The sequence below is a fragment of the Jaculus jaculus genome, chromosome 18 (genome assembly GCF_020740685.1).
Source record: "Jaculus jaculus isolate mJacJac1 chromosome 18, mJacJac1.mat.Y.cur, whole genome shotgun sequence".
In the NCBI taxonomy this organism is placed as follows: domain Eukaryota; kingdom Metazoa; phylum Chordata; class Mammalia; order Rodentia; family Dipodidae; genus Jaculus; species Jaculus jaculus.
The window spans coordinates 27,040,396-27,060,692 of record NC_059119.1 but is presented as its reverse complement, the minus strand read 5'-3'; the positions used below and the strand labels follow the sequence as shown (position 1 = coordinate 27,060,692).

The 20,297-nt window shown below is 49.3% G+C and overlaps 1 protein-coding gene across 1 annotated transcript; it reads right to left on the bottom strand.

Annotated features, from left to right (window-relative positions):
• Window positions 1-14,115: 14,115 nt before the first annotated feature.
• Window positions 14,116-15,244, bottom strand: LOC101617125 (neuropeptide Y receptor type 4-2). The gene has a single exon (XM_004658027.2). It carries the CDS (start codon window positions 15,242-15,244, stop codon window positions 14,120-14,122), a length of 1,125 nt encoding a protein of 374 aa, XP_004658084.1. The 3' UTR covers window positions 14,116-14,119.
• Window positions 15,245-20,297: the final 5,053 nt, after the last annotated feature.

Sequence of the window (20,297 nt, the reverse complement as noted above, 5' to 3'; positions counted from 1 at the left end):
TCTGTTATCCCGGGATATACACAGCGGTGGATGTTCATGGGAAGGACACTAGAATTCAAATGTCAGGTAAAGACACTATAGCCAGGACAAATAGGACCAGCTCAGGGTCCCAGCGGCCTGGCTGCCCCCTCGGGGGTCCCTGGCTGTAACCCTTTACTCCCTGCCACCTGTCTTCCTTGTCCAGTCTTGGCAGCAGTGATAGCATCTGGAGCGCAGGCCTCCTGCAGGTAACAGTCCATTCAGACTGACTCACACCCTTCCAGCAAAGCGGAGAAAGGTCCTCCTTGGCAACCACAGGCTCATCCAGTCTTGAGATAAGGCTGCCTGCCCAGGGCTGATTGAAATTGCTCCTGTCCCCTGCCCCCATCTTTCTCATCTCATAGCCAAGCCCGGCATGTCTGAAGATAAGGCAAAAGCCTTAGAGACTAGATCAGCCAGCCAGCATCCTGTAAGAGAAAAGTGAGCGGCCACCAAAATGTGCCCTCAGGCCCATGCTTCCTGCCGTCAGGCTTGGACCTCTCACACCAGCACATGGGAAAGTCAGAACCTACCAGCTTCCAAGGAAGGCAGTTTTGCAATAGATATCAGAAGCTCAGAAACTTGAGCAACCTAGTTCCCTTTCGGGTCTGCTGGAGGAACTGTCTGAAAAGCAAGAGCCCAGAGGGCCTTAAGTCGCTTCCTGAGTGTGCTTCCCACCCAGCCATGAAGAATTTCTGAAACAAGGTGACTATGCCAGGCAAGTCCTTTGGGTGCGAGGGGAGCAGTTTTAGCCCTTTATCACCCGTCATACTTCCTCCACTAGACAGAAATGTTGATACAGGCTTCCATAAAGTTTACATACATTAGTACAGAGACCAATGTGCCAAGGCTCGTGTCCCTGTGTAAACATGCTTCTGCAGACAGCTCTAAGCCGACGTTTAGTCATGCTTTTAGAAATACTGAACAAGCCCAGGTTCAGATGAGATGGGAGCAGCAGTACCTTCCTCTGGGAGACCAGATGTCCTGGCCCATCTGCTTTTCTCTTCTCCCCTGCTGTGCTCTCATCATTTCTGTGGTCATTGTCTTTGGTCCGTCTCATCAGGATGACGCTTTCTCTAGTGCTTATGACATGAAGGATGTTCTTGGCTCACTGGACCACATGGGAGGGGGGCACATTGTATGTGTCACCAGTGAATGGGGAGCAACATCAAATGCTCAACTTGCCAGGCTCTGAGGCTACTCAAAGTAGGATTGTAAACATGGGAAAGGCAGCCTAAGGGATCTTGCAGAAGGGATTTACATCTACTCATTAGTCCCTTTCCCTTCGCCTCTCCCCTGGGTCTTTCTCCCAGCTCAGCTGCAAGCTTTTCTATATATGTTGTCCATACTTCATGGTGGAAATCAACACCATCCTCTCCTAGAGTATTTACTCTGGCCAAGCCGTGTGCTGGTGGCTACACAGGAGACAAGAGTCCAAGCTCTATGCTTTTTATATGCTTTTATATGCTCTTTTGCTTTCTTCTTTGCAGCTCCAGGACTCTCTAAGGCCTAGAAGAGACTTGCCAGTGTGCTCGGTGGATGCAGACAAGAGACCACGGGGCCAGGGAAACCGTCCAGAGAAGCTAAAGATAGAGATGAAAACTGCGGAGGCATTCAAGAGGCATCGAGTTGGACAAAGCGAGGCACCATGGAGAAACTGCAAACAAGGAATGTGCTGGAATGGAGTGGAAAGGGAGGTTAGAGCGAACAGATGAGAAGGCCAGCTGGAGGGACACCAGGGCTGTGAACCAGCTCTGGAAGTCTACCCGCCAGATGGTAGGAAATGCCAAATGAGAGAGTCACAGTCAGGAGATGGCGTAGCGGTTAAGCGCTCGCCTGTGAAGCCTAAGGACCCCGGTTCGAGGCTCGGTTCCCCAGGTCCCACGTTAGCCAGATGCACAAGGGGGCGCACGCGTCTGGAGTTGGTTTGCAGTGGCCGGAGGCCCTGGCACGCCCATTCTGTCTCTCTCTCTATCTGCTTCTTTCTGTCTGTCTGTCGCTTTCAAATAAATAAAAATACACAAAAAATAAAACCTTTAAAAAAAAAAAAAAAAGAGAGAGTCACAGTCAGATCTGTTGCTGGTTCGAAGGGGGACCACCAGCCTGTAAGACAATAGGCTGAGGGACCATTGAGATCATTCTGCCATGGCTAAGCAAAATGGACAAGAATGAGTCAGGTCCTTCTGATGAGGCAATTAGAGAGTTTATGACAGGAATGGCCTTGATGGAAAATCCTACATTCCCCAACGGAGAAGCCCCCATTTGCTTTGGACATTCACTTGAGGGACGCATGGGCTATCCCAATGATGTCCAGCTGTGAAACAAGATGTGGAAGAAGCAAAACTAAGAACTGCCAACCTGTCTGAGTGACAACAGAAGCCAGTACCTAGTGAAACCACTTCCCTCATTGGTGGCTCTTCCTTTCTAGAGGCTTCAGAAAGGAGCCCAAACTGAAGCCTTCTAAAACCCTCCAGAGCCAGCCTCGGGGAGCTCTCCTGGGACTCAGCATCAAAGCCCTCTTCCAGCCCCCCCCCCCCAACACACACACACACTCTCCCTTTTTTACAAGGTAGCGTCTCACTTATAGCCCAGGCTGACCTGGAACACACTCTCAGTCTGGAGCTCACAGTGATCCGCCCACCACCTATGCCTCCTGAATGCTGTTAAGGGCACGCACCACCATGCCTAGCCTGTTTCCCAATTTCTTTGTATTTTTTTTTCTTTCTATTTTTTTTTTTTTTAAGAGAGAGAGAGAATGGGCGCACCAAGGCTCCAGCCACTGCAAACCAACTCCACACCTGTGCACCCACCTGTGCTTCTGGCCTACGTGGGTCCTGGGGGATCGAACCTAGGTCCTTTGGCTTCACAGACAAAAGCCTTAACTGCTAAGCCATCCCTCCAGCCCTCCTTTGTTGTTTTTCTTTATGAGAGAAAGACAAAGAATTGGTGAGCCAGGGCCATCAGCCACTGCAATTGAACTCCAGTCTCGTGCGCCATCTTGTGCACATGTGTGACCTTGTACACTTGTGTCACCTTGTGCGTCTGGCTTATGTGGTATCTGGATAGTAGAACAAAGGTCCTTTAGGCTTCACAGACAAGTGCATTAGTTGCTAAGCCATCTCTCCAGCCCCAGCTTCCCAATTTTAATAAGCTTGAGATGGGCACTGCTTCATGCTGTGGCTCCTGGGTGCATCTCAGTGTTCTGTCTTAAGTTTTTAAATTTATTTATTAGAGGGAGAGAGAGAGAAAGGGGGGAGATAATGGATGCGCCAATACTTCTAGCCACTGCAAATGAACTCCAGATGCATGTACCACTATGTGCATCTGGCCTATGTGTGTACTGGGGAATCGAACCTGGGTCCTTGGGCTTCACAAGCAAGCACCTTAATCACTACAACATCTCTCCAGCCCTGCCTATGTTTGGTTGCGATTGCTCAGTCAACAGTTGGATACGAGCTTAAGAGTTTTCACATTGAATTCTCCGTTGAAATAACGGGCACGTTGCATCATAATGTGCTTTGCACACGAGCCACCATTATTGTTAGGCATGGGCAGGCGGCTTCCGTGGGCACCATGGACCTGCCAGATGCAGTGCGGATGCCATGTCACTCAACGCTCTCACCTGACCCTCTGAGTTCTTTGTGCTAAGTCTGCTGAGTCCCCAGCCTTCTCCTGGAACCATGTCTTCCACCGTCACACCCTGACACCACATATCTAAAAAGAGGACTGGCATGATGTTCTCACAAGATCCCTACTCTTTTATTGACTAATCCAACATCTGCAGCAAACATGGCTACTTAGAATCCCTTCCAGCACATTTCAAGTTAGAATTGAGAAAACGGTTAGCTCTCAGGGTTGGCCGATGGCTGTACTTGTTCTAGACATTCACACAGTCTTTAATGAGAATGGAAGTTTGGTGAGAGTCCGGAACCCCTGGTTTCTTTTGCGCCCTTCCTCAGGGTCAAAGGACTTAATTGACCTTTATTTTTAGACGAAACCAGTCTAAGAAAACTTTCTGTACTGGCATAACACTGTGCCATTGCCCTTATTTCACAACTGTGGAAATGTAGATTGAAGGATTATGAGAGAGACCTTGGAAGACTTTGCATCTGTCTCACTGCAACGCCTGCACTCTTTCCAAAATTTCATACCATCTCCTTCTCATCTAAAGATAATGAACACTTGGAAGAGTTAAATAGAGGGCACCCACATTTGCACAGAAAACCCAGTGGGAGGTGATATTGAGCTGTGGAGGTCCACTGGGCTCCCTTGAGGTTCTAATTATGAAGAGAACATGCTTTGGGGTTTGTTCCTCTGGGAGGTAGGCCCTGAACCGTGTTCCTAGAATGACCAAAATCAAGGGGAGAAAACACAACAGGCCGTCACACACAAGCAGGGCTCATGAGGCTGAGTAACGAAGTCTCCCTCTGAGCTGGAGAGACGGCTTAGCGGTTAAGTGCTTGCCTATGAAGCCTAAGCACCCCGGTTCGAGGTTCGATTCTCCAGGACCCACGTAAGCCAGATGTACAAGGTGGCACATGCATCTGGAGTTTGCTTGCAGTGGCCGGAGGCCCTGGTACGCCCATTCTCTCTGCCTCTTTCTCTCTCTGTCTGTCGCTCTCAAATAAATAAATAATTTTTTTTTAAAGTCTCCCTGCATGTCTGGGTTGTTTCTGTCTTGCTCCATAAACATCTTCCCCCCTCCTCCATCTTGTATCTGCTTTAAGGCTACATACTCAGAGAAGGTAGGACATTGTCCTTGAATATTCAAAGATAGCAACGAGAGACTTGATATTTCCTCTATCAAGACATGGCCAAAGCCTCACCACCAAGCGGCAGCACCCTGACCAGGAACCCAATAATCAGCACTCACGGGCTGCCCATTAAGACACAGCCCTCAACTTGCTGCGTGGACACGGGTTGAAGAGGTAGTTCTGGCCGTAAAGCAAAAGGTCCCTAAAGGAGGCCTTCTCTTCTGCGAACCCCGTGTCAATCCACAACTCACGTAAACATCCACGAAGACTGCAAAGCGGTATTTACAAGGTGGCACTGGCTGCTGACACACAGCCAGGCTACCTGGCAAGGGAGCCAGGGCTAATCTCGGGGTTTGCGCCACTAATGCGGGTGCCCTTTGTTCTCAGCGCATGCCCTACTTCCTGCCTGGTTTCCTTGGAAGTAGGAATAATGACTAATCAAATGCCCCATTCAGTCCTTTATGAATTAAAAGATCTACAGTTAAAGGAGCTTTGGGCTGGCCCCCAATTATGCTGATAAACTGTTTCCAGAGACAGAGGGAACAAGTTTCAAGTAATCAGTAATATTTAAACAGACAAGGGCTGGGGAGCTAGCTCAGTGAGTAAAGTGCTTGCCTTGCAAATATGAGGCCCTCCGTATTTCTGTCAAATACCTGATGTGGTAGCTAGCATGTAGCTGCAATCCCAGGGCTGGGGAGACGGAGACAAGAGCAGAACCGGCGCTCCCTGGACAGCTGGCTTAGCCTCATGGGTGAGCTCCAAACCAATCGGAGATCCCATCGCAAAGGAGATGGGTAGCTTTCCTGAAGATCACACCCAAGACTGACCTCCTCGTGCATGTGTACACACCTGCGTGCCTGCAAACGTGCATACGTACGTCTATAGTAAAAACATTTTTAAAAAAAGCCTGGTGTGGTGGCGCATGCCTTTAATCCCAGCACTTGGGAAGCAGAGGTAGGAGGGTCGCCGTGAGTTCGAGGCCACCCTGAGTGAGTTCCAGGTCAGCCTGAACCACAGTAAGACCCTACCAATAAAATAAATAAATAAATAAAAGAGAGAAGCTTTAAAGAAACTTCAAGGCCACACACAATTACCCAGCCACTCTCCCTTGTCACAGAAACAGGTGAAAGAAAATTTATGAGGACAGGATGGTTCTCTAAGATCAATGGAAATTAAAACTCCTCTTTGGTTGACCACACAGCTTCATGGAGCACCTTGAACTAGTTGTTAGGAACCTCTCTTCAGAATAAACATGTAAACCTTAATTCTGCACTTGAAAAATTTTTTATTGAGTGCCTGTTCCAATCACAGGTGAGGTCACATGGACCATTTGGGTTTTGCCCTCGAGGAACCTAACAGCCTTTTTAGGATGATGAATGTGTTAAAATCCCTAAAGGCAGAGACTGTCTGGCCATCACAGTGGCCATCTGTAGAACTGGTTATTACAGGCCTAGAGAAATGGCTTAGCAGTGAAGTCACTTGCCTGTGGGGTTCGATTCCCCAGGACCCATGCAAGCCAGATGCTCAAGGTGGTACATGCATATGGAGCTTGTTTGCAGAGGCTAAAGGCCCTGGCATGCTCGCTCACTTGCTCTCTCTCTCGCTTTCTCTCTCTCTCTCTCACACACACACAAGTAAACTTTTAAAAAAAAGTTTTGAAGAGCTAGTATGACAACTACACACATAAATTAAAAGTCCATGGGTGTTCAGGTTCAATTCCCCAGAACCCACGTAAGCCAGATACACAGGGGGCACATGTGTCTGGAGTGTGTATGCAGCGGCTAGAGGTCCTGGCACGCCCATTCTCTCTTACTCTCTGTCTCTTTCTCTCTCATAAATAAATAAAATATTTTTTTAAAAGTCCATGGCTGATGGAACATGAACTGTCCCCCATAGTTTCATGTGTTTGTGATTAAGCCTCATACTCAATATCCAGCTAGTGGCCATTTGGGAGATGGAGCCTTGCTGGGGGAGGTGGGTGCCTTGGCTCAGGCCTTGGAGTGCTACAGCCCAATCCCCCCTTGCCAGAGCCAGCTCACTCTTCTGTTGCTTCCTGCCATGCTACTTCCCCCATGATGACAAAGCCTTCCATAGAGACTAGGTGCTGAAATAAAACCTTTCCTTCCACAAGCTGCTTCTGGTTGGGTGTTTTGTCCCAGCAAAGTCGAGGGTAACTGCCAGGGCATCCATCCACTGCAAACTAACTCCAGACGCATGCACCCTCTTGCATCTGGCTAACGTGGGTCCTGGGGAATTGAACCTGGGTCTTTGGGCTTTGCAGGAAAATGCCTTAACTGCTAAGCCATCCCTCCAGCCACATAATTTTTTTCAGCCTTGTTCACCATATGTTTGACCCCTAACAAGCCATTAGTAAATATTTGTTGAATGAATATTGCAATGAAGAGTGCCCTTGGAACTGCCCTCTAATTGGACTGGAGGCCCGCTTCATGGGAGGGAATACATCCCTGATACTGAAATACTAAAACAGGGGTAGTCATGAGCCCTAGGGGTGTAACATCTGCTGCTGTCTGGCTAAATGTATATACTATGCTTATCAAACTGTCCAGTAAGCACTTGTCTTAATGTTCATATCCATACATTAATGATACTCTCACTTTTTGTAAAGAACCTTCTCTTTTCAGATGGCAGTGACCTTGGGATGACTCAGAAGGCATCATGGTGCTAGGAAGAAGTGACAGGAGTGCTCAACATTGCAATATCTCTATCACATGTTCCAAGGCTCGGGGTCTATTGCGGAAGAGGTGGCAGAAAGAATGTAAGAGCCAAAGGAAGGGTAGGACTCCATACAACATGCTCCTCCCAGACACAAAATGCCCTGGATATCCATGACCTCACAGTGCCTGACACTACCTACACAAGACCATCATAATAGGAAGAAAAGATGATGATATCAAAATAAAAGAGAGACTGATTGAGATGGGGAAGGGCTATGATGGAGAATGGAATTTCAAAGGGGAAAGTGGGGAGGGAGGGAGGGCATTACCATGGGATATTGTTTACAATGATGGAAGCTGTTAATAAAAATATTATTAAAAACAAAACAAACAAATAAAAATAAATGAATAAATCTGAAGAGCCAGGCATGGTGGCGTGTGCCTTTAATCCTAGCACTCGGGAGGCAGAGATAGGAGGATTGCCACCCTGAGACTACATAGTGAATTCCAGGTCAGCCTGGACTAGAGTGAGACTCTACCTCAAAAAAAAAAAAAAAGAAAAGAAAAATATCTTTGAACCTATGGCGGGTATGATGACGCATGTCTTTAATACCAGCACTCGGGAGGCAGAGGTAGCAGATCACCATGAGTTCAAGGCCACCCTGAGAGTACATAGTGAATTCCAGATCAGTCTGGGCCAGAATGAAACCCTACCTGGAAAAACAAAAACAAACAAGAGAAACTGAACGTGATTTTTTCATCCATCCACTGAGAATGTCGTTCTGTTTGGCTTCCACAACATCAAGCTGTATTTTGAAAAACATTCTCCAGGCAGAAAAACAGAGAATTCGTAAAACTCTTTTATCATCTCAAGGCGGCAGCATCCCAGCATGCATTGTGCAAACCCAGAAACAGTTGTTTTTACACTGCTGCAGTCCGATGCTCTCACTGAAGTATACCCGCTCCTTGCATTGCATGTCTACCTAGATTAGCAGTTGTGTGTTGTTTGAAGGTCACTCCGACATTCAGTTCTCCATCCTGGATGGGATGATAAGACCATTTCGTACGCTATAGGTAGTTTCTTGGTGTTTCTGAACACCAGTACCTGAACTCTTTAGGACATCATCCTGTGGGTTTTGTCTGATGATTCTTACTCATGCTGATTTTTCCCTATGATTTTGATCATCTTTGAATGTGAGCTGTGATTGGATCTTAGGTTTGTGAAGTTCCTAGTCCAAAACAACTTGTAGTTGCTGCGAATGGATGCCAGGGGGCGTGACCAACTTGGTCCAACAAGGTCCGCTTGGGTCTGTCTCAATGCCAGAGCTCCAAGTTGGACTTCTGTCCTGCGGGGTGCTGGCTTGCTTCTGATCTCAGCTGTGTTTGTGGCATTTACCACGAAGACAGATACACTTTTCACTTTTCCAGTTTCACGTCAGCCCACTCTGATTTCAGTGCCCTGTGTTCCTCCTGTCCCCTGCTGGGGACCGACCCAGGGCTTCCTTCCTTCTGAGCCAGCACTGTTATCACTGAGTCACATCACCAGCCTTTTGTTTGGTATCTATGGATTTTGATGGGCACGATTTTTAGTCTTGGTCCTGCAAAAGAAATAAAAATTAAATTACTGGCCTCTAAAAAATAAGAGTGCCCTTGGACTGTTTTTTTGTTTGTTTTGTTTTATTTTGTTTTTGTTTTTCCAGATAGGGTCTCACACTAGTCCAGGCTGACCTGGAACTTGCTGTATAGTCTCAGGGTGGCCTGGAACTCTTAGCTATCCTCCAACCTCTGCCTCCCGAGTGCTGGGATTAAAGGCGTGCGCCACCACGCCCGACCCTTGGACTATATTTTTGAAGGAAAGTCCGGATTTAGACCTGCTTGAATGGTGAGGGGGGACATCATAGGCTGTTGGGGGAGGGGCAGTAGGGAAAATCATGGGAGGGAATAGACAGACAGGAAAGCCCAGGCACACTGCCGAGCTGTTGGCCCCTCGTGATGAAACCATGTTATACAGCCAGCATGCAAAATGGCTGGAAAGGTGAGCTGTAGCCAGTGGGAGGAGATTGCTGAGGTCAAGTGATAGGCTGGACTTATCTACAGTAGGATGGCCTCACAGTTTTGCTTCTTGGGATGGTTTTGTCTGTTGCCCCAAGATGATTATTAGCAATGCACAAGTATCACAGTCTAAAAGCTTACTTATTTGTTTGAGAGAGAGAATGGGTGCACAAAGGGCTCTAACCAATGTAAATGAACTCCAGTCGCATGTGCCACCCTATGCATCTGCTTAGATGGGTACTGGGGAATAGAACCTGGGTCCTTAGGCTTTGCAGACAAGTGCCTTAACCACTAAGCCATCTCTAATCCTGGACAAGGTCTTTATGTTAATGGGAAATCCTCAACAGTAGTCAAGAGTACAATGACATAGATACTATTCAGGGAGTACAACTGTTCCACCCCCTTCTGGAAGTCAAGAATCTCAATGTCCTTTATCCTAGTAATCCCACTTTTGGAAATCCCTCCTAAGGAAGTCACTCCAAATGCAGGGAATAGTTCTTGACTAGGTGTTCACCACAGAACTATATGCAGTAGTCTGGAAACAGATGATGATCAAGGTCATAAGATCTGTCTGGTCAGTGTGCTATACACTTTATAGAACACAATGTCTACTTTATTGACTTACCATTGTACTCCTAGCAGCTAAGACGACACCTGGCATGTTTGTTGAATGAATAAATGAATGGATAGCTATTCCCAAGGTAAAACAAACAAACAAAAACACTAAAGCAGGTAGGATGGTTCTTATCTATCATTCCAGTCCTCAGGAGACAGAGGCAGGAGGATCATGAGGCTAACTTAGAATACACAGTGAGTTCTGCACCAGTCTGGGCCACATAGTAAGACCCTGTGTCAAATAAACTAAAATAATCCTTACATGACATGTATCAGTGCCCACATATGCAGAGTATGACCTCAATCATATTATTAACATGCCTAGACACTCACACACACATGCACACACACTGATATGATCATGCCCGTACTAACTAAAACTGACTCGCAAAAATGTGAACAGGGCTGGAGGGACGGCTTAGTGGTTAAGGCATTTGCCTGCAAAGCCAAAGGACCCAGGTTCGATTCCCCAGGACCCACATTAGACAGATGCACTAGAGGTGCACACATCTGGAGTTTGTTTGCAGAGGCTGGAGGCCCTGGCGCCCCCATTCTCTCTCCCCCCCTTCTCTGTCAAATAAATAAGTAAATAAAAAGAAAATGAGTGTTACCTTTTTAAAAAATGTGAACAAGTGATTCTCTTTGAGTAATGAATTATGGACAATTTTCTTTCTTTGGTCATTTTTATTATTTTTATATATATTGCATATTTCCAAGGAGGAATACAATTACTTTTATAATGAAAAAAAAAAAAAACAGTCAAGATCATTTCTTTAAAAGCAAAAGGCTATAGTCGCACAGGGTTGAGCTCTCACTGCCAAAGTTTGATAAGACTTTGCATGCTGAGGGTTCCCAGGGCTTCTTCCATTCAAGTGCCAACCAGGGCCAACCCTGATGAGCTTCTGAGATCAGACAAGATCGGCACGTTCAGCATGGTACATGTGTAGACTCCTAGGCCTTCTTAATGGGCGTGAGCCTCCAGTTTCAACCTCAGTTCTCCTCTGCAGGGTGCCACCCACTAAAGTTGGCAAGTCCATTCTCTGGACAAGAGATTGCCCAATCTCCCAGCCCCCAGGAGTTAAAGAGAGCTGCCAACTTTCACTGGAGCAGCTTCTAAACTCGTAAGTGGCTATCCAAAATAATATCCACAAAGATGCGAAACTGTCAGCTAAACCGTTTTAAGTGAAATAAAACAGAATACAGTGGGTGTGTGCCCGATGAATGGAACTCTGCAAGCTACGCATTTGACGCGTATTTATTCGCGGAATGAAAAACCCCCACAATAAAAACGTGCACATGCAGCCAGGTGAGACAGCCAAAGCTGAGCACATTTTTGCAGCAATTCAAAACTTAATGACATGTCCCAAATGTGAATTTTACAGCTCTATTCCAGATCCCAGTAGGTATCTGCAGGGACTCACCCAGTAACCTGAGGCCCCGGGCCATCTGTTTCCGACCACAGAGCTTCTCAAATTTAATGTGGCTTCAATTAACATACAGACCATGATAAAACACAGAGTCTCATTCAGTCTGGATTCAGTCTGGATTGGCCACCAAAATTCTGCACATCTAACAGGCTCCAGGTGGCGCTGAGGCCGCTGGTCTTCTGACCATACTTAGGGTAACAAGTTCCTAAGAAGCTGGTAAGCAAACAACTCCAAGAGGCATTAGGTACCAGGATCAGGAAAAAGCCATCCATGTGGGCGCTGTTGACCTAACCAAGTGGAGGGGAGCAGAAAAGACACTGGATGAGTGTCCTACACTCAGCTGAGGCCCAGTACGGGCACCCATCCTCCTTGGCACGCTAAAATCCTTGTCCCCAGGCATCGTGGCTCCATGGAGATTGACAGGCACCTGAACAGGCTCTGGAGAGGTCTGAAGGTCCTAGTTCTTCATAGAACTCAGACAGTGACATCTTGCCAGGGTAGGCAAGTCTGGGCTTTGCTACAAGTTAGTCACCCGTAACAGCCAGCAGCAGGCTGCATCAGAGAACCAGCACACAGCGTGTCCAAGAGACTAGTTCAGACCTCATCTCAGGCTGGGTATGGTGGCTCAGGCCTGTACTCCCAACACTCAGGAGGCTGAGGCAGGAGGCGTACCAGGAGTTCAAGACTAGGCTGGACTACAGAGTGAGACTCTATCCCAAAAACAAAGAGATGAACAAACAAACAAACGAAAAAAGAGAACATCTCAAAACCCCAGGTTAAAAGTGAACCATGGAGTAACACTGCAGGTGTGAGCAAAAGCTTAGGTGAGACAAACAGCCCCAGGTGTTCAACTACATTGGTTCTTGGTGACAGCCAGAACCAGAGAGCCCATCAGACATGGTTGTGTGGTCAGCTGACCCACTATCAGATCCCCTGTGGGAAGCCAATGCTAACAGCCCACAGTGAGGTCTCTTTGAGGGTCCTGAACCACAATACCCACCCTAGGAAATGTCCACCATGGAACTACCCAGGGTGGTTCTATGTGGATGATGCCAGGCTGGGATATCCCACCGTAGGTGGGCTCACAGAAATCTTGACAGTTCCCTCTCTGTAAGAACAGACTGCCTGATCCATACACAGAAGGCACCTTAAATCCAGTTCAGTAACCAGGGACTGAATCATGATGTCCATAAGGGTCAATGCTCACTGTAGCCCACTCTAACTTCCTTGTTCCTTTTCAGCCACTGCCACATTAAATTGGATTCCCAGGATGCCTGATCCTGCTGCTGACCACTGGGATGCCCAACATCCCTTGGCCCAACCATGGCACACCACTGAAAGCAAGTTATCTGAGTGCTCAAGACATGGCTCAGAAGGCTGCCATCACAGTCCCAAGTACCGCAGGTCTCTGCAGTGAGACAGCCAGAGTCTCTGTGCAGTCGCCTTGTCAAGAGTGGTCCTGGCTTAGCAGTTAAGCGCTTGCCTGTGAAGCCTAAGAACCCCCAGTTCGAGGCTCAATTCCCCAGGACCCACGTTAGCCAGATGCACAAGGGGGTGCACACATCTGGAATTCATCTGCAGTGGCTGGAAGCCCTGGCGCACCTATTCTCTCTCTCTCTCTCTCTCTCTCTCTCTCTCTCTCTCTCTCCCTCTTTCTCTGTCTATTGCTGTCAAATAAATAAATAAAAATAAACCAAAAAAAAAATTTAAGAGTGGTCCTGGGAGGCAGGAAGGATAGGAAAGCAACTGTGAATACAGCAGCCTTGGTCTTGACCCCTTCCCACACTGGATCATAGCAGAGGGCACCTGACCTTGACCTAACACTCAGCAGTAACTGCTACTTTTACCACTGATCCTCAACGGAAAATTTTTCTAGAACTCTCCCTGTGCCTAGCCTACAACAATATGAACATCGCACTCAGCGCGTCCACAGCTTCATCAAGGGAAGATACTTGGCAGGCTGCTCCATAGAAGGCGACAGACCCAGGGAAAGAGAAAAGGGAGGGAGCAGGATGCGCACTGCGGAACTCCCCATGCAGTTGGGGCTTGAGGCCAGGATCCGTTCTCTTTGGCTGGGTAAGCTAATGGTATGGAAGCAGTCCTCTGCCCTCGCTTTGCTTTCACAGAATTCTTACCACTTATGAAATGTACACATCCTGTCAACCACAGGATGGCAGCTGACCACGGTTCAGAGCAGTGTCTCCAAGTGCTCCTTCCCTCGCCCCCACAGTTGTCACCAGCTCTCTCGGGTGAGGGTAATGTCCCCAGGTTCTCAGGCCAGGTGTCCATAACTGAGTGGCCAGACTGACCCCTGACTGTAAGCGGCAACCATCTCTGACTCCGGCCTCCTGCAGGACAGGTTGCAAAGGTTCACCGTGACCTACAGAATATGGGCTCAGAACTTTCCCAGGAGCAACTGGTTGAGCTGCTGAATGTCAAGCTCCAAGGCTCTTGCCAGCCTATCTGGGAAGGCAAATCCAGAATGATTGGATGCTACCTCCAGCTCACGGCATGTCCACTTAGTTAAGGGCAAAAGTCTGAAAAGGAATATGGTAGCTGGGGTATGCTCTAGAAATGACTAAATGGGGTGAGACCTGCCAGCTAACCTCAGAGATCCTTTGGAGACGTCTGTGTGCACTGTGGAGAGGGGCAGGTGCTCAGACTCCTCCGGGGGCGCACTCTGCTGGCAGATCAGCACCAGGGCCTTCACTTCCTTCTTGATGTTGGTGTTGAGAAAACCGTAGATGAAAGGGTTGACGCAGGTGGAGGCCATGGCCACCAGGTGGCACATCAGGAAGATGAGATTGCCGTGGCAGATAGGGATGACCTCATGATGCCAGTCCTCCAGGGTGTTGAACACGTGCAGGGGCAGCCAGAGCACCGCGAAGGCAGCCACCATGGCCATGAGCACGCGGTTGATCCGCTTCATCTGACCTGCTCGGGAGCTGCAAGTGCCCTCCTGGAACACTCGCCTCTGCCTCCACAGGCACCGGTAGATGCGCACGTAGCAGACCAGGATGAACCCGAGTGGGGCGCAGTACTGAAAGAGCAGCAGGAAGGTGGTGTAGATGACGTGGTGGTGGTCCAGGGGCCAGGACACGAAGCACACCACCTTGTCCTCCAGAAACTCCAGAGCCTGAAAGTGGTCCTTGTAGACATTCTTGAGGATGCTGTGGATCAAGAAGGGCAGGGAGATGAAGCAGGCAATGATCCACACGACTGCAATCCCCAGGTAGGCGTGGGAAACGCCAGGCTTCCAGCCTGTCGGGTTGATGATGAGCTGGTACCGCTCCAGGGCCACAAGGACCAGCGAGAGGATGGAAACGGTCACGGACATACACTGGATGAAGGTTGACATCTTGCAAAGGACCTCACCGAAGATCCAGTGGTCCATGATGGTGTAGATGACCGTGAGCGGCTGGCAGATGAGGCACATGAGGAAGTCAGAGAAAGCCAGGTTGGCAATAAGCAGGTTGGTCACATTGCCCTTCTCCTTCTGCCTCGTGGTCAAATATATCAAGCAGAGGTTGCCTAGGATCCCCAAGATGGTCTCGATGCTATAGCAAGTGATGATGACAGCCAGTAGGTCCACCGAATCTTGACAGTAGTCAGAGAAGTTGTAGAAGATGTCACTTGCTCTGCTCCTGTTCCCACCCTGTGAGGAGCCTGGCAGGAGCAAGGCCAGGAACTCAGAGGTGTTCATGGCGGATGTGAGAAGATTCCAGAGCCCTAAGACTAAGAGGGCCACTTCAGAGGAGAGACCTGCAAGGCAAACAGACAAACAGGACTCAGAGATTGTACCTCCAGGATGGAACTCCGGGAGCAACAAGAGAAGGTTCCTTCTATCCAGCGACATTAGGAACTGTCACCTGAGGCTTAAGGTAAGAGACTGGTATCCAAGGCAAAATGTGACCATTAGTGCAACAGAGACATGTCGGTTATGGGGATAACCAGCTGCTCTCTGATGGGATTTGAGGCCCACTCAATGGGAGGGAATTTATGTCTCACACTGAAAATCTACTCAAAAACCTATGGCTGGGAAGGTCATAAGCCCTTAGGAGGAAGCTATTTATTACTGCAGTTTGGCTAAATGGATATATAATAACTAGCAAATTTCCCTTTGAATATTTATGTTTATGTCCATATATAAACAAACGCTACTCTCATTTGTGCAGATTCCACAACCCCCACAAAGAGATGTATTTCAATGGGTCTGGGAAGAGGCCTAGGAATCTGTATTTTAACAGATGGCCTATAAGAATCTGACATACATGGCTGTCAGGCCCAATTCTGAAAAACACTATTCACAGCAAAATACTCTGAGACAATTCTTTGATTCCCACATATTAGCCATGCTAATATAATATAGTATAACCATAATCCTTCATGGTCAAATGCAACTTTGACAGAACAAATAAAACAGAAGGTACTACAATCGATTTGTCAGCTGTCACAAATGTCACTCACATTACATTGGACCTTACTTGTAGAAATGAGGAGCCCAGCCTGGCTATTTATGAGATAGAGACATGAGTCCACCCAAAAGTTGACAGTCTGGTCATTTATGCTGCCAGGTCTCGAGAGACAGAGGGTTTTGCTGGCACCACAATCTTTTGGCCAAAAGGACCGTTTGGAGTTAAACATGGACAAGATTAGCTATATCCCAGACCAAACACAGGGCCCGGGATTTGAGGGAATAAAAGAAGCCACAGCCACATGAACCTATGGCAGATGCACTGGTCTCTGGTTCCAAATGGAACCGAAACCCAAGATCCTTACTGGCCATCAGCCAGGCTTGTGTCAGCAGTGTGAAGCTGAATCACCATCCATTCAAGTCAACTACCTTCAGCAGGACCAGAAAAGACTTACTGGGCAGGAAGGGCTCCTGGCAATAATCACAGCTTCGTTCTTCGGCTCAGGGACAAGGACCACAGGGATGGCTTATATAGCTGTGGCCCTCCAGGCTAAGGAAACTGACCACAGGCACATGGATGGACCACACAGCGCTGTTGCCACAATCAGTAGGGCTACAGTGCCTGAAAGACCAGAGAAATGAGAGAATGGGGAGATAAGGGAAGAGGTGGCATTTGCCGATCCAGGGTGCTAAGGATGAGATGGGTCAAAGAAAGGAGTGGATGGAAGGTGAAGATAATAGCATGTGCAAAGGCGTAGAGGCAGGAAGGAGAGTGGCCTTCTGGGAAGACTAAGCAGTTTGGAATAGCTGGTGCCAAGGTGGGAGGAAGGGAGGTGTGGTGGTTTGATTCAGGTGTCCCCCACAAACTTAGGTGTTGTGAACGCTAGCTCCCCAGCTGATGGATATTTGGGAATTAATGCCTCCTGGAGGGAGTGTATTGTTGGGGGCGGGCTTATAGGCTTTATAGCCAGTTTCCCCATGCCAGTGTTTGGCACACCCTCCTGTTGCTGTGGTCCACCTTCTGTTGGCCAGGGGGTGATGTCCACCCTCTGCTCATGCCATTGTTTTCCCCAGCCATCGTGGAGCTTCCCCTCGAGCCTGTAAACTAAAATAAATCTCTTTTTCCCAGAAGCTGCTCTTGGTTGGGTGCTTTCTACCAGCAATGTGAACCGGACTGCAACAGGAGGGGAAAGGATAAACCTGGATAGGTTGGCCAGACTGAGGATGCTGCAAGCCACATGCATTCCAGAAAGATCACCTGGATGTAGAGAATGGATTGAAGGAGAAGAACCTTAAATGTGTCAGCAGAGATCTTCCTGGCTTGCATCTGCCTTCTCAGAGGACAAACCCTAAGGTGGTCACTAGTGAGCTAGGGTACCCACACCAGCACTGCTGACCAGACCACACAGGTGCCCAAGCCCAAATCAGCCCTTCCAACAGCTTCTGGGAACAGAGCAGTGGGAAGCACTGGGTCCATGAAGATGGTGATGAGGGGAACAAGAGAAAATTGCAACTGTCAGGTAACCCTTGATTGACCCCAGAGCTGCTGAAGCTGGGAGGGGCTGACCTTGAGTGAATCCTCAAGTCCATACCTTGGCACATACAGACAAGATTTCCAGAAACAAACTCTGGGACAAGGCAGCAGTCACTCAAACACTGAGTCCCACGTCAGCAGGAGCGAGGGACAGTGGCGTGGGAACCTGCCTAGGGGCCCACTGGCCTGTATCCCCCACAAGCTGCCTGATGACAGTACCAAGGATGGCTGCCCCCCCCCCGCCAAACATTGTCACCCTTAAAAGTGCTTCCATGCCACCAATATGAACCCTCACAGGCCTTGTCCATGTGGCAGAGCAAAAAAAAGCACAGCCCAGAGGGTGGGGGGGAGATCTGGACGTGATAGGACGTGACAGTACATGTCTTTCCCTTCAAAGGACCCCACCTGTCCCTACGTATTTTATTTTATTGGTTTCTTGAAGTAGGGTCTCACTTTATCCCAGGCTGACCTGGAATTCGCTATGTAGTCTCAGGATGGCCTCAAACTCACAGTGATCCTCCTACCTCTGCCTCCGGAGTGCTGGGATTAACAGCGTGCACCACCACGCCCAGATCTGTCCTTACTTTTTGAATCCTCCAGCTTAAACTCTCAGCTTCTGGATCTCCTGGCGGTGGGGGGAGGGGGAGGGAGACCAAATCCACTCTGCAGAGTTGTTGGGCTATGACCCACTGACCACTGACCGGGAAGAACCAGATCTCAGATGCCCCAGGCATACGCCAGGGGCATGGTAACCCTGGGAGAGGAAGGTGGATTCTTGTGCAAGCTCAGCAACCCCTGTCTCTTGAATTTGCTCTCCATCAGCTCCAGGGACAAGGTGGAAATGAGCTGCTCTGCGCGCCGGGCTCCAAGCACTACTGCCCCCCTTCCCAACCAGCCCAAGGAAAACCAACGAATGCAATGTCAGCGCCCCGGGAGGCAAGTTCGAGGAAAGCAGCCTCTCTTGCAACCAGCTAATAGCTCCCAGGTCCCAGGTGCCGCTTACCTCCTCGGAAGGCTGTCTCCGGGCGAGGTACTGACCAGAGGAAGTCCCAGGCAAGAGATGGATGCCACCGCGCACAAGTCCCTGGCGTAAGGGTAGGATGCTCCCCAGGCCCCCAAGTGTGACTCCCAAATCCCCGGGCTCCGGGAAGCCCTCCTAAGCGTCCCCTCCCAGGTAAGTGAGCCAACCAAGCCCCGCTTGGCTTCCTAAAGAATGGATGCCTGGGACACTTCACCTCGCGTCCCTGCCCTGGAACTCGCCCCAGGCGCGTAGTGGGACTGCACCCGCCTCACCTGCTCCGCCCACCGCGCCTCGGTGCCGGGCAGAGCCGCAGCAGCCGCGCGCAGGTCCCGGCCAGCGCCCGCCCTTAAGAAGCGGAGCACCGCCCGCTGCGGGAGCCGCACCCACTGCCTGCCCCCAGGCCCCGCAGCTGCAGCCCGCACGCGGGTCTCCCTCCCGGCCCCGCACGCCTTCCCCGCAGCCCGCCACGACATAAACTGCTCTGTTCCAAAGGGCTGTCCCTCTCCCCGCTCGGGCAACCTCGGTTTCCTCATCCACAAGGGACTTGCATTAAAAACTCGCTCAGGAATAAGCCTGGCTCTCCAAGCCAGGACACAGAGCGGAACAAGACGCGATCTCCCAGGCTTGGAGAAGATAGATGAGGAGCAATTGAATAATATGACTTACTCCAGAGACCCAGCTGCTGTAAGGAAGTGGGTCCGCTTTAGATGGCTGGCCCAAGCGGCGGGCACCAGGCTCCTCCTTTGTATGCAAAGGCAGGCGCAGCTGGGACTGGAGACTTTTGGATGCCCTGGTTGGAGAATGTCAGTCAGGAGGGGCGAAGGAAAGAGAAGGAGTTTCAGAGGTGCAGGAGGACAGATCCTGGACAGGCCTCCAAAGTTGTGGCAATGCCTCTTATGAGCCTAGAAGACCTTCTGAGGGTAACAACTACTTACCTACCTCCAAAACACTGGGCACGCCCAATCCCCTGTGGATCTTCTGTGATTCTCTGTGGAAATAAATGGGCGCCCGTGGAGCCCTGGACAGTGGCCCTTTCTAGAACAGCAGCAGCTGCTGCTTATGTTGCTGATGACTGTACAGTGATGATTGATTGATTGATTGATTGATTGATTGATTGATTTTCGAGGTAGGGTCTTGCTCTAGTACAGGCTGACCTGGAATTCACTATGTAGTCTCAGGGTGGCCTCAAACTCATGGCGATCCTCCTACCTCTGCTTCCTGGGTGCTGGGATTAAAGATGTGCGCCACCACGCCTGGCTAGTATTACTTTTTAATATTTTTATTATTTTTAGAGGCAGAGAGATAATAGGCGCGCCAGGGCCGCTAGCCACACTGCAAACGAACTCCAGATGCATGCGCCCCCTTTTGCATCTGGCTTACGTGGGTCCTGGGGAATTAAACCAGGATCCTTTGGCTTTGCAGGCAAACACCTTAACCACTAAGCCATCTCTCCAGCCCCTGGGATTACTTTATTTAATCATTGCAACTGCTCCAAGAGGGTGTGGCTCCTTCACTCTTGAGTTACTGCTGAAGCAGTGGGACAGCGATGGAGCAACTTATCTAGAGTCACTGTGCTAGAAATCAGCCAGGTAGAGGCCATGAGCCAGGCCTGGCACATACTTGGAACTTGCTCACTGGCTGTGGACTTCAGCCTGACCCCCCAACCCTCTCTCTCTCTCTCTCTCTCTCTCTCTCTCTCTCTCTCTCTCTCTCTCTCTCTCTCTCTCTCGGGACCACTCTCCTCCCTACTGGACAGACTGCAAAGTGCTGCTCCATTTTATCTTCAC

Bases quoted from the DNA above. Each gene is read 5' to 3' on its own strand.
- LOC101617125 (XM_004658027.2), bottom strand. From the start codon at position 15,244: ATGAACACCTCTGAGTTCCTGGCCTTGCTCCTGCCAGGCTCCTCACAG.